The sequence below is a fragment of the Rhipicephalus microplus genome, chromosome 9 (genome assembly GCF_043290135.1).
Source record: "Rhipicephalus microplus isolate Deutch F79 chromosome 9, USDA_Rmic, whole genome shotgun sequence".
In the NCBI taxonomy this organism is placed as follows: domain Eukaryota; kingdom Metazoa; phylum Arthropoda; class Arachnida; order Ixodida; family Ixodidae; genus Rhipicephalus; species Rhipicephalus microplus.
The window spans coordinates 74,482,142-74,497,153 of NC_134708.1; the positions used below are offsets into that span (position 1 = coordinate 74,482,142).

General features: G+C 38.8%; 1 protein-coding gene across 1 annotated transcript; it reads left to right on the forward strand.

Moving 5' to 3' along the window:
- Positions 1-412: 412 nt before the first annotated feature.
- LOC119163222 (putative serine carboxypeptidase CPVL) lies at positions 413-14,058 on the forward strand. Its single transcript, XM_037415178.2, has 4 exons — positions 413-614; positions 7,631-7,817; positions 11,570-11,897; positions 12,806-14,058. Exons 1-4 carry the CDS (start codon positions 505-507, stop codon positions 13,639-13,641), a joined length of 1,461 nt encoding a protein of 486 aa, XP_037271075.2. The 5' UTR covers positions 413-504; the 3' UTR covers positions 13,642-14,058.
- The last annotated feature ends 954 nt before the right edge of the window (positions 14,059-15,012 follow it).

A 15,012-nucleotide genomic window follows, 5' to 3' on the forward strand; every position in this document is an offset into this window, starting at 1 on the left:
GTTGGCTGATACTGCAGGATCGTCCGTTGAATATTAAGAAGAATTGCACCAATCTTGAACGTATCAAAGCACGCCGCATTGAAATTGTTTTTTCTTTGATGTGTGGCCTATAATCCTTTATTAGTTAGTTGGTCTATTCTCTTGGTATGAAGCCGTCAAACGCTGTCGTTCTAGGAAAGCAAGTTCCGACGTAGCAGCAAAATAGCATGCCCTTAACTACGACAAAACTCGTGCCTTCCAACTTCTCTGTAAATTGCCAGAGTTTCTGACACTTAACAATGTCGCACAAACTAGTTTTAGCTTTAACTTCTGCCAACACGCTGAGCTGCGAACGATACGTGGGTCCACGCTATACAACGTTGTTTGGCTGTCACATCATGTTTTACTATCAGCTGCTTTTCTCGGCTGAAGCCCCCGACCTTTCGATAGCGGTTTTAGTGATGAAGTTCTAAGCCGCGCTGATGCATTCAGACCCGATTCATCGTGCTCGGCTTTAACTTCGCCATGAACCACATGATAGCTTGGCTAGTCTTTCTGGTTTTCTTCGTTTCTGTCCGAACGGTTAAAACTGATGATCAACCCAAGCTTCAACAGGGCCACTGCGCGGATAACAGGTAGGTGAAAATGTAATGTATTCTCAATATTGAGCGCCTAGCAAATAAAACTATTCGTCCAATTTACTGAGTTTGTGTGTGTGTGTGTGTGTGTGTGTGTGTGTGTGTGTGTGTGTGTGTGTGTGTGTGTGTGTGTGTGTGTGTGTGTGTGTGTGTGTGTGTGTGTGTGTGTGTGTGTAAACGTGTACATTAGTACGCCGATGGGCAGGCTGAATTAAGACAGAACTTCACAAGCCAGCAAATACGCAAAGGCTTATGGAAAAACGAAAACCTAAGACAAGAAAGATTTGTGGGCACGACTTATCGCGGAAGCGAACGTTTCGACAAGCGAACTTGTCTTATTGCAGTTGCTGCTTCGAAGAACACAGTGTTCATCCATGTTCGGTACAGCTGCAAAGTAAGCTTCGTTTTGGCGAAATCTCGTCTAAACGAAAACGTTTTGATTCTATGTTCCAACTCAGATAGGCTTATTGGCATATACTATAGCAAAATAATCATAAAATATTATGAAACAAAAATAATAAAAAATATACAGGAATACTCTCTGTAGATGGATGCATACGTTAGCCACACCTGCTGTCATATATTGACCTGTTCATTGGGACGTAGTTTCAGGGTGTGCGCGTACATGTAATCATTTCACGTGAATAAGTAGTTGGCTGGAAACTATGATGTTCATTCGCACTCCCGCTTTCTCTCCATTTCATTGCCTTGTTGTTTTCCCCCACAGACAGATTGGCAAGCCAGACACGTATTCCTTCTGAACTGTCAGCTTTTCTCGCCGTAAAATGTTCTTCTCGTTATCTCCCTCTGGCGCAGCCGCTTCAAGATACTTTGTCGTGAGCAATGCAACCGTATCCGATGACGAAAAAAACCAGAGCTGTTGCCGCCACGTTGAAGTTATCTAATTTGCGCATCAGCAACAGAAGTATCTGTACCTAGCATTAGGATGGATGTGAACCATCCTGCAATTTAGCTGTGCATAGATTCGCTCTACGTCGCTGAAGTTCGCTAAGAAATGCTTCGTATTTACCACACGTGAACAAGGCCAGTGCTAAGCGCTACAGCCTATCAGGATTTCACGATTTTCAGCCACACGGTACATGTGGTTGTCAAGATAGACGATGCACCCAAGTGAACATATGATAATTTTACTTCACGTCGCTTTGATACAACGTGTAAGCTATTTGGCTGTTGACCCATGGAGAATTCAGTCTCGCTGGCGGTGGTCGAATTGCGGTGGAGAAAATGTGCTAAAGCCTGTACACTCAGTGAAGACAGCGTAAGTTATGTGACCTCGGATGATCAAAGTTACATGTTAACGCGATAGCATTAAAGAACTCGTGTCCCAGAAATTCCGTCGTCGGCGTCGGCACTGTTGGTTGTGAGCGAAAAATAGTCCGTGAGCGAAAAATCGAGAAAGAAGCAAATAAAATAAATAATAAAATTTCCGCTCCTATTAAGGATTGAACTCGGACCGTTCTCGTGGCAAGCAGATGCCCTACCACAAAGCTACAATGTTACTTGCAACTGCATTGGGAAAATACACTACATAAATGCCATATAGCGGAAGAAGTCTCCTTAAGGCATTTTGTTCTACAGGTGTCACGACGAAAATGAGCCAATCATATATTTTCATTCATTACTATGTCTTCCATAGTTATATCCTGGCTTGCGCACATAAAGTTACACTAATTGTATTTTTACTAAGTCAACTCTTTATTGGTGAACACACTAGCACTTAGCCAAGAAAGTAACGCCCAGTACAATTATTGAATGACGCATAACCAGTGAAAATCGGGTCTGTGGACCAACGCATTTGCTATCAATACGTTAGCCATCGTAGATTTCGTCGACGCTCATGTACTTTCAAATTTTTATGGCAGCATTCGCATCGTACGCAAGATGGTCGGCATCCTAGATAACTTGAGTGGATTCCGGCACTTCTATTACGACCAGGCATGTCTTGCGCTAAGCTATTTGAAACACCTTAAATATCAAAATTTGTCATAGTGAAAAGTCATGATGTGTATGCATACGCAACTTCGTCAAAGTAACTTCAATATTTGAGATGAAATTCATCGGAGGTTACTCCTCTTTAGTGTATTCCTTTCAGTCACATTGTGTCCATATTCAGACCAGATTGGTCTTTGAATCGTGGGGCTAACATTATAAAAAGCACTTAACATCGCTCAGAATCTAAAGGCAACCTTGTGAGAACAAATAATATGAACATAAGCCACTTCGATGCTGACAGCAATGGGAAACAAAAACAATCATGGAATGATGCGCTCCCCCATGTATGCGAGAATATCGGGACGTCGTTTTGTGCCACTGCACTTATTTCTGTATTTTTTTTTGCAAATGAAGGCTGCCAACTAAGCACTAACAGATACATATTGCCACGGACATGAAACGAGATTGGACAGTCATTACGTGTATGTGCCATTGTGAAAAAAAAAAAGAGATGACGAAAAGAAAGACTATACGATGAGGCACAGCAACGTGAAAGTGTGCGAGGCCGTGCAAGGTTTCATTGTACAGTCGTAGAGATTGACTGAATAACCTCAATTTCATAATGTTCTCAGTTAACCAATATATAGTACTGAAACATTTGCTTTGATATCAATCATTTATTGCTCACTTAGCAGGAACTAATTCATCCAAATTTTTGTCAGAAATAATTTACAAAAAAATCAATATCTCTGTTAGTATTGTTTTCGCTAATATATATATATATATATATATATATATATATATATATCGATATATATATATATATATATATATATATATATATATATATATATATATATATATATATATATATATATATATATATATCGGTGGGCCTGCCTTCGTCGGATTCACTCCGACGAAGGCAGGCCCACCTGCCGAAACGTTAGTAAAACTAGTGTTTTTTCGCACGTTTGTCGACCTCTTTTTATACTGCATATATATATATATATATATATATACATATATATACATACATATATATATATATATATATATATATATACATATATATATATATATATATATATATATATATATACATATATATACATACATATACATATATATATATATATATATATATATATATATATATATATATATATATATATATATATATATACATATATATACATATATATATATATATATATATATATATATATATATATATATATATATATATATATATATATATATATATATATATATATATATATATATATATATATATATACATATATATACATATATATATATATATATATATATATATATATATATATATATATATATATATAGTTATAAAACACGTCTTTCAGTGAGAACTCTGGCGATCTGATTTTTGCGGTTCCGGATATAAAAAACAAAACACGTTTGCCAAAAAATAAAAATAAAAGCCTAGTGAGCCTGCCTGTCCCTTGTGGCGACGTCGAAGCGTACTCCTGAGAGATATATATATATATATATATATATATATATATATATATATATATATATATATATATATATATATATATATATATATATATATATATATATATATATATAGCATTGGACACCCCCCTCCCAAAGAGACAAATGTCTGGACCTTTATATCAGAGCTGTACAACGCGATGTCATGCAGGCATATAAAGAACGTACACCATTGCACCGCAACCTTACTGACAGAGAGCAACAAGCAATTGAATCCCTCGCTGGTCGTAATGACATAATTATAAAACCTGCAGATAAAGGAGGCGCCATTGTTGTAATGGACAGAAGCAAATATATCAGCGAAGGCCATAGGCAGCTCAGTGATGCATCATATTACAAGCGGAAAGATCATGACCCAACAAACGAGTTCAAAGATATTGTTCGTGATACCTTGACTGCGCTCTTTAATGATAAAGAAATAAGCTATGGCACTCTGAAATCCCTCATACCGTTGAGCCCAGTAGCTGGCAGGTTTTACCTTCTTCCCAAAATTCATAAGAGAGATAATCCCGGTAGACCGATAATTTCTGGAATTGGAACAGTGACTGAGAACCTTTCCCGTTATGTAGATGGCCTCATCAACACCATTCCGTCCAGCTTTTCTTCTTACCTTAAAGATACCAATCACTTTCTATCAGATATTGTTGACCTACAGGTTCCTCAAAATTCGTTTCTCGTTACGTTAGATGTCACGTCACTGTATACTAATATCCCTCACTCAGATGGCATCGAGGCAGTTATCTGCGCGTACAACGATTGCCACGCCAACAAACTAGTTTCCGCATCTACGTTAGCTACGTTGCTTAAGCTCATTCTTGAACTTAACAATTTCGAATTTGATGGGACACATTATGTTCAAGTTAGCGGTACATCTATGGGCACAAGAATCGGACCAAACTACGCAAACATATTTATGGGGCTCCTTGAAAACAAATTTCTTGCAAATTGTGAATATAAGCCATTTTACTATAAGCGGTTCATCGACGACATTTTCCTAATCTGGCACCATAGTGAATCGCAACTTCTTTCTTTCATAGCAGACCTTAACAACGCTCATCCGGCGATTTCTTTTTCGCACTCATATTCACCTTTGAACATAAGCTTCCTTGATGTCATGGTCACTCTACGTAACGGGAAGCTGATAACTAATCTTTACAGGAAACCCACGGATAGGCAGCAATATCTTCACTTTAGTAGTAGTCACGTGAAACACAACAAAACTAGTATTCCCTACAGCCAAGCAGTCCGTTTTAAAAGAATATGCTCTGATAGCAGCGAATTTTCCCGCCACTGCGAACAACTTCGGAGCGCGCTCGAAAAACAGAGCTATCCGGCCAGCATAATCACAGACGCCATCAAACGTGCAGAAGAGCTTGACCGTTCAGACCTGCTGAGTACTAACAAAAGACCCAAGGATTGTTCGCGGACTAATCTAATTTTGACACATGCGGCCTCAGCTCCAAATGTGAACCATATCTTAAAGAAACATTTTAACATTTTAATACAGAGCGAGCGGCTCAAAGGAATCTTTGCAGAACAACCACGCGTGGTCTACCGACGATCGCGGAACCTTCGTGATTTACTAACCTCATCTAAAACCACGTGTTCACATCATGAAGGCTGTCATCCCTGCAACAAACCACGTTGCAAAGTGTGCGCGCACATGACGACATCTAAAACAGTTTCAAGTACATCGTCCAGTTTTTCTTTAAAGATAAATGGGAACTACACGTGTGATAGTATCAACGTCATCTATCTTCTCGAGTGTTCAACTTGCGGTGCTCAGTACATAGGTCAAACAGAGACAAGTTTCAGAATTCGTTTTAATAATCACCGTGCACATGCCGTAAGCCTCCCTAACCTACCGCTGTCGAAGCACGTCAGTATGCCTGGCCATGGTTTCGACAAAATTAGGGCCACGATTATTCAGTCCGGTTTTAAGACAAATCACGATAGGGAAGTGAGGGAATCCTTCTTGATTCACAAATTTAACACCATTCATTCAGGTATCAATGAAAACGTAGGAAAGCTCACCTGCCTCGCACTATAACAACACGACTTCTTAGATTAGTAAAATATTTTAGTGTATATTAAATTGTATATTAGTCAACCGTGGTTTCTTTACTTCTGAGCTCTTTTACATGTCCTGCCAACCATACTGTGCCCCACATGTCGATGCGCAATGAAATTTGAAACTTTTATATTCATGCACCCGTCACATGTCAGTCATGTCAACACAAGGTCCTGACAGATTACCATTTTTTACTTTGATTGTCCTAGCTGCAATACCGAGAGTTCATCACGTGAGCCTATAAAAGCGGCTTCATTGTATCATACCTACTTACTCTGACGAAGGCCGTGCCACGGCCGAAACGTTAGTAAATACGATCCTTTTCTTATGTGCTATCTTCAAGTTATTTCAATATAGAAAATACCCGGACCTGTCGTGCCTTCCCTTCAAGTTCTATATATATATATATATATATATATATATATATATATATATATATATATATATATATATATATATATATATATATATATATATATATATATATATTTTCCTTTTTGTTAAGCTACCCGATTCTTGGCCAGTTCCCTATGGTGGGTGTGAGCCACAAGTTTAAGATCTACATCTACATCTACAATGAGCTCGTGTTTCTGGTGATTGGTTCGGCTCGACGTGCTATTTTTCTGCGTACAGAGGTTCTGTTTTATCCATAGCCACGTGACAACAATGATGCGTGTACTTATTTTTTTCAATATATATAGCACCAGCAATTCCCATTATAGAACATATATTAATTGTTTTAGTAGCGAGGGCAGTTTGTATTACGTTAGTGGCATCAGCGATATTTTTCTTACAAGCTGAAGTAATATTAAAAAAAAACAAATTGGTTCAGAGGTTCTAAAATCACAAGAAAATCTGATTTCTGTCTTAATAGCTTTTACTTAAAAAAATTCATTTTCTGTTAGTCTATAATCCAAACTCACACAACCGTAGACACACGAAGCTTTCAAGTGTCATGCAATGTATATTTATATATGGCGTTCGTCACGATTTGCCAACAGTTTAAGATTAAACGCTATTACGACCTGCAAAATTTAAACGTTTTTGCCTAGTAAACTTATTATGAAAGAACGGACCCATTCAGCGATAAAAACAATACTTTTCTTGAAACATTTAAAAAGTGTGAAAGGGGACTCATTATTGTAGGTTAAAATATTAGTGTAAATGAACAATATTTATGTAAGTGTGCTGCATTACTCAACAGATATCCTCAGCCTATTTTATGACGTTAGACATAGAGATCACCTTCGTTGCGTTATTGCTATCAAAGAAGATTATGTCACCACAAATGCAAACGTGTTGATAAAAAGACAAGCGAACCAGGGCTTTTACTGAAAGCTTTATCGTTCATGCTTAACAGTGCACGGACCCATGCCGTGCATTCTGACAAGCGAATGAAAGAAAAGAGAAATTGTGCTGAGTAACTTTAGTGCACAACGTTTTCTTTCAGTGAGAACTCCGGCGATCTGATTTTTACGGTACCGGATATAAAAAACAAAACACGTTTGGCAGAAAAGAAGAATAAAAGCCGAGTCTGCCTGCCTGTCCCTTGCGCCGACGTCGAAGCGTACTCCGGATTCATCAAAGTTGACAAAAACAGCAACTCCTCTTTATTTTTTCTGCACGTCAAATCACAGGCAAGCTTCTTTTCACAAGCGGTATTAGAGTGTATTTAGCACAATTGGTTGAATGTAGCCTTATGCACCACTGATGATCCGGATATATTTTCTGAAGCCGGATGCCAGCACTCGCAGTGAAAAAGCATCTTTCCTGCCACGTCTTTATTGACGCTTGCCATCAAACCACGCGTACATCTTCTGAAAGCTATACGGATTACACGCGCATCTGATGTGTAAACTTTTTTAAACTATATTAAAGGTCACTTCTTAAAACGTTGTGTATAGCATGAACCAGTTCATGCTGCATGAACAAGTTCATGAATAAGTTCCGAGAATCTTAGATGAAGATTTTTCTGAAGCGCTGTAACACTATGCGAACTTTCGAAGCAATCAAGACTTGTTTAATCCTCACTTTAAACTAGAAATGTTTCGTCAGAAGAGAATCAGCAGAGCACTAGCGGGTGATACGTTTATTTCCCGTGGTGCTTAGATAAAGCCGTTTGCCGGCAATTAACGCTCGCTTCCTCAGGGGATCAATTTTAGGGGCGAAGGTCCTTAAGGCGTTGATCGCGCGTCTCCTGTATGTAGTAGCCACCTCTCGTTTCAATCTCTGATATGTCCGCTGGATGGCGGTACTTGTATATGATGAATATATGATGAAAAGATGCGAGATGGCTGTACTTGGAGTGTTCCCCAGATGGACGGACGGACGAACGAACGGACAACATACATACATACATACATACATACATACATACATACATACATACATACACACACACACACACACATACATACATACATACATACATACATACATACATACATACATACATACATACATACATACATACATACATACATACATACATACATACATACATACATGCATACATGCATCCATGCATGCATACATACATACATACATACATACATACATACATACATACATACATGCATGCATGCATGCATCCATGCATACATACATACATACACACACATACATACATACATACATGCATGCATACATACATACACACATACATACATACATACATACATACATACATACATACATACATACATACATACATACATACATACATACATGCATGCATACATACATGCATACATACATACATACATACATACATACATACATACATACATACATACATACATACATACATACATACATACATACATACATACATACATACATACATACATACATACATACATACATACATACATACATACATACATACATACATACGGACGGACGGTTTGCCGATAAAACCCTTCGAAGCTTCGCCCCACTCATCATCATTCCCTCCGTGAATATGCTGTGATTTTTTTGTCAAAGGAAATAAAGAGTAACAGGTGAGCGGCTCAGCGGACCCACGAGTGAGCGGAAGGCAAATCTTGCATGCACCGCACGCTCAGCCCGCTCATTTCATCCCCTCAGCAGAGCGTGTGCGGCGGACCAGCGACCGAGCGTTCTAAGGCAAAGCCTTTGCTCGATCGACAGTAGCTTCGACCGTGTTCAACAGGTGGCGCAGCAATGTGCTCCGCTGTCCGTGCTCCAACAATCAGAGCATCGCTCGGCTATTATTCGTCCTGCAAGGGAGTTTAATTCCCCGCTACAGTCGTTTCGTCCTGCGCTCCGATCGCCCCTATGCTGCGCCCGCCAGCCCATTCGACCGCTAAGCTATTACTCTTTATTATGCCCGAAAGATACGTTTTGATGGCGGCACAAATGTGCAGATATAGTACACAAATTGAAGAATTTGTGAACTTTTCGCCCAGCGGTGGAGATTCTCTGAAGTTAAATGATTGGGCGTGCAAGCGAAGTCACTGATATCAAGACACCACAAACACCGACTAGTAACAACTGTAGATAGCTGTGTTTGTAGTGTCATGACCTCTCTTTTGTGTCCGTGTTTACATGCCCAGTATTATAACATAAATACGCAGCAACTAGCTGAAGCGTCTGCTATTCTATGACTATCACAACTGCTTTTTCTACAATTCTTTAATGCGCTTTGCAGCATACTGGTGACAGGAGTTCATGGTAAATCAGAAATATACTCGGCCATTCCCACAAAACTAACCACAAAATAAAAGCGACCATGAATTACATTGTCTACAGGATAAGCACAATTTTTTACCGTGTCTTTACGCACCTCTTACATGCTTCTTGCACTGTCTGATTAAAACATATAGAATAAAAACATATAGCAAACGTAGTGCCTGTATAATTTTTTGTCTGACATGTGATATACATACATTGTATGGTGCAGGACATACAGAATGAGCAAATTTTTATATAACTTCCCTGGTGTTTGGTCAATAGTTTTTGTTTTTATTACTTTATTTTTGGCAGTAATGGTGTTATGATTGCAGAATTTTTCTTTTGTTTTTTGTGGTTTTTTTGTTGCTCGCGTTCATGTAATCTTCTGTGCTATGCTGGTATCAGGATGTCTCGTAGTAATATATATAAACGTTTTTCTTACACCATATTTGGTATTGTAATGTTAAGTTATGGTCTTTATTGTTACACACGTCTTTGTCATCCTCCCAACTGCCTTTTATAGGGTTCACTGGCCTCGTCAAGCTGTCCATAAACAGCTTTTAGCCAGTGAACCTCTCTTCAAGCTGTATCTTTTCTGAGAAATAAAGTAATTTGAATTTAGAATTTGAATTTGAATTTGTCTAAAGGGCCACGCCCGCCTCACATCGCATTCTACAGAACTCAAAGGTCTATCATGTGTTTCATTGAAGGTTTTAAAGAAACTTGGTTACATGAGTCCGTGAATACGTACACGTAAAAACCGGTCAGTGACAAATATATTCTGTGTTGCGTGCAAAGTTAGGGGTAAGATGGTTACTCAAATGCATACCTTTTATACAGTTCTATGCTGCGTGTACTTTATGACGCAGGTCTACCACTACTGCAAGAACAGTGTATCTGCCATTGTAGCAATGACTGTTACGTTTATTTACGGAAGCCTCGTCAGGGCTTCATTAGGTTTTCATGGTTCCCAAATCGACGGTGTCTAACAGAATACTGCGTAGCGAACAGAATTATGCAAACGAACTGTTACACGCAAGTACCCAGTGTGTTTGCACTTTCGGTGAACTTATAAAAGTGGGAATGTGTGAAAATTTAAAGTGACAAAGGCAGATTTGCGTCGCAGTTAATACAACCACAAGACCATCTTTACGCCAGTAGCAAGAACTTTGCAGAATACAAAAGCAGACTATCAAACCAATGTAAACATATAGAGGACGTTATTTGTAATAATTGATATATAAGATATAACAGTCAAAAATTAAAGTGAAGAAAAAGACAACCTGGCACCGGTGGGAAGCGTACCTATAACCTTCAAATAACGCGTCGAATTGTCTAACAATCGAGATACGGCCACGGTCATCTTGCCTTACAACCTATCACGTATATCTGTATATCTACGCCTTCGAGACAAATAAATTCACCACGGCACAAGCAATGTCTGGTGGAACAGTATCAGTACACTTCTCTGACTGCGCGCAGCGGAGACCCAAGAAATTTTTTTTTTAAACACCTATTGCTGCAATATGAAAAAGCGTCCACATCTCTCAATTTTACGATCGTTCCAGTGCATTACACATAATTAGGCCATTACTAAAGACACACACAGAATATTTTTCCAGCAAATTTTGCTTTCTTTGTTATTTTTGTTCGCATGCTTACTTCACAGACTAAAACGTACATTTACTCCACGCAGGGTGATGCCGATAAAAAGCCCCTCCTTTTGTGGCTCCAAGGTGGTCCTGGGAAATCTTCTCTCTTTGGACAGTTTCTTGAGAATGGACCCCTCGGCATACATGCTAACGGGAAACTTTTTTACAGGAACCATACAATCGCAGAGTATATGAATCTAATTTATTTAGATCAGCCGAGTGGTTCGGGATACAGCTTCAACAACGGCATAAATTATACGACAACGCTCGACGATGCGTCCACTCACATCATACGGTTTCTGCGGCGATTTCTTAGAATATTTCCGGAGTACGTCAGAACAGACTTTTACATCGCTGGAGAGTCATACGGAGGTAGTGTATCCATTTTTTTTTTTTTGCGCTGCATGCCAGTTTTTTCAAAGAAGCGACTGACCAGTTTTAATATCATCACGACTCAAAATCCTGATACGTACACAATACAAGGTTTGCTTAAACGTCATAGGCAATTTATACTCTATCAAAAGACACCACACACAGGCAGCACCACACACAGGCAGCAACCTCTTACAAATGTAGTCGTCTCTTTATTAAACTGGACACTGACTTGACGCTCTGATTCGATGTGTTGCTGGCACTACGTATGAAAAAGGTGTTTTGCTCCTGTGGCTACAATAATCTAACAAGTTCTACTATTTTGTAGGTCAACAAGTTCCTTGCATTAATTTGAATCTAATACATCTTGCGGTAATACGCCTAAACAGGACAATGTTTCCTGCGTTGGCTCAGGCATGTGTAAAAAGCTTCGTTATCAGACCTTTTGCGCAAAAATATTTGCATAAAAGCAATTTTAATAAATAGTATTGCTGAAATACCTGAGTAAGATAAAGAAACAAAAAGGTTGTGCTCCAATATTATATTTCTACAGCAGCCCTACATACTAGGTTCACGCACAATTTTTTGCTGCTTTTAGCATAAAATTAGAAAAAAGCTATTATAAAATTTCATGTCCCTCCGATATTGCGATATTTACGCAGAACCAATCAAACAGATTGCCAGATACGTGTTATTATTTAAAGAACCAGGTATTTAAAGCAAAATATGCGCAATAAAAAACATGAACTCTGCACAGCCAAATGAATGCCAAGAATTCCAGGAACCAGTAAGAATTGCACGTGGTTTCAACTGCTAATAATACAGAGTTTATTTGCTTATTCAAAAGCTTATTTTATGACGGGCCTTATTTTGGTGACTAATGCAATTTTTATATTTCTGCCTTACAGCAAGGTTCACAGTGGCGTTGGCGAGCGAAATTTTGAAGAATATTACCTTGGTCCCCCTAAAATTAAGAGGAGTGATGCTTGGCGTCGGATTCCTGTTTCCTGTTCTCGACTTGATCGACTCCAGCGATTATCTTTTTTCTTCGGGACTACTCGACCATAACGGCCGAAAGACTTTTGCTGACCGGTTTCAGATGATTAAGGAACTTAAACACCAACAAAACTATACCGCGGCTGCTGTTCTGCTCAGCCGCACTGTCATGAATTTAGACACTGCAAAAAATGAAACATTATTTCAAAGACTTACTGGGTTTAAACACCAAAGTAGTATTGCAAGGACCGAAAAGAACGAAGAGGTAGCTGCGTATTACAAGTATGCGAACAGTGATGATTTCAAGAAAATAATACACGTAGACTCTTCTAGGGTACTCGATGGCACGAGGTATTCTGTGGTGATGGCTCTAGCTCTAAACGATTTGTTTAAGGACCACCGGAATTTAGTAGAGTACGTTTTTAATAGGACGCGTGTTCTCTTTTACACGGGCCAGTTTGATGCCGTTTTCCCAGAAATGAATATGGAAAGGTGTTTCAGAGAACTGAAGTGGCGTGGAGCCGCGATGTTCCACAAAGCGGAACGTGCGTTTTGGCACCGAGAAAACAACAGCTCACTTGAACTCTTCGGGTACGAGAGAATTGCTGGCGCACTAACGTACGCAAACGTGCTCTTCGGAGGTCACCACATTTCTATGGATCGCTCTATAGCTGTTAGCGATTTGTATCGTCACTTTCTCACTTCTCACGATCTGCTTACAACAACAACCGAAATGATTGCATGCTGAACGGCACTCAGAAACACCAGCAAAAACTGTTTTTACTTTAAAATTTTATCACTCACGAATTCTAGCTCCTTTGAAAATTCTTTATTATCTGATGACATTGCCTGCGCACCCTTAATTATTCTTGTACAGCCGCTCCACCTCTTCGTTAAAACTATAACAAACCATATCAGCACTTTGTGTAAATTTTCACAGTGGTGTGCTATAGAATTCTTCCCATCGTTCTTAACTTGCGCATTTGTCTTGAGATTGATGGTCCATCCTGATCAACCATGGCAAACGTAAAAATTGTGCAAAACGCTACACCGTGATACACAGAGACTGATCACTAGAGCTTCAGCAACTGAAAATGAAGCATTTCTTATTCTGCTGCTCGTTCAAGAAAGAAAAGAATTTAAATAAATATTTCAGCGAATCAGACTGCCTGTATTGTTTCTTCAGTGCTTCCACACTCGATGCATAAACAATATTACCGAATACATTTGAAAATCGACAATATTCTTACGCGATGACCATGGAATAACATATTTTCCTATAAAAATAGAACTTTGTCTCATCCTGAATTTGAACAAGTGAAATAAATGGTATCTCTTACATATAGGGATGTTTCAAGATAAGGTAGACCATAAACAAATTTTGGATATTTTAAACGTATTCATAAAAACCCAGTCACATCATCTGCCTCAAAATTGTAATATTATAAATATTCTTTTCTGAAATCATTTTTTACTTCTTTGTTAGCACGCGATATACTTCCATCTGCAGTCCAAATTTCTTTTCTCTTCACTTATCTTAGCTTCGTTATATCTTTTATTCAATTTTCGCTCGTTCAGGGAAGTGCTATAATGACATTTAATATTCATATTCAACATGTTCATGGCGGGTATTCTCCTATTTGTACTTTCTGGGACCAAAATGAGTACTAAATCAGCAGATATAATCAAAAGAACTATTATATTCCTCTAATTCTGATTACCCCTGCCTCTCAGCACGCCTTGTAACGCCGACCCGGTGATTCACGTGGCGGTCTACCAGCTTGAAAGCTGTGAATTGTTCGATAAGCGAGGAATATATATATTACCTTTGACCGATCTTGTCTCTCAGTGAGAGAGGTAACATCTAATAGACATCAAGAAGTTACATTAATCTTATGTAAGCAGCTCGTTCCTTTTATTGTTCTTGCAAGTATGTTTGGGCATTTTTGCGGCTATTATGGGCAAATCACTTTCATGTAAGGATGACTTGATCACGGGCGCATATGTGACTATGGAAAGAGGAGAAGGACGTTATGTAAAGAACAGTCGCCCCGCAGCAAGGATGCTGTCTCCTGTCCATCTCATTCCTTACATTACTTAGGGTCGTACTATGGCCAAC

Bases quoted from the DNA above. Each gene is read 5' to 3' on its own strand.
- LOC119163222 (XM_037415178.2), top strand. From the start codon at position 505: ATGAACCACATGATAGCTTGGCTAGTCTTTCTGGTTTTCTTCGTTTCT. The intron at 7,818-11,569 runs GCAAGCTTCTTT...TACTCCACGCAG, and splicing joins TTCTGCACGTCAAATCACAG to GGTGATGCCGATAAAAAGCC. The intron at 11,898-12,805 runs GTAGTGTATCCA...TCTGCCTTACAG, and splicing joins CGCTGGAGAGTCATACGGAG to CAAGGTTCACAGTGGCGTTG.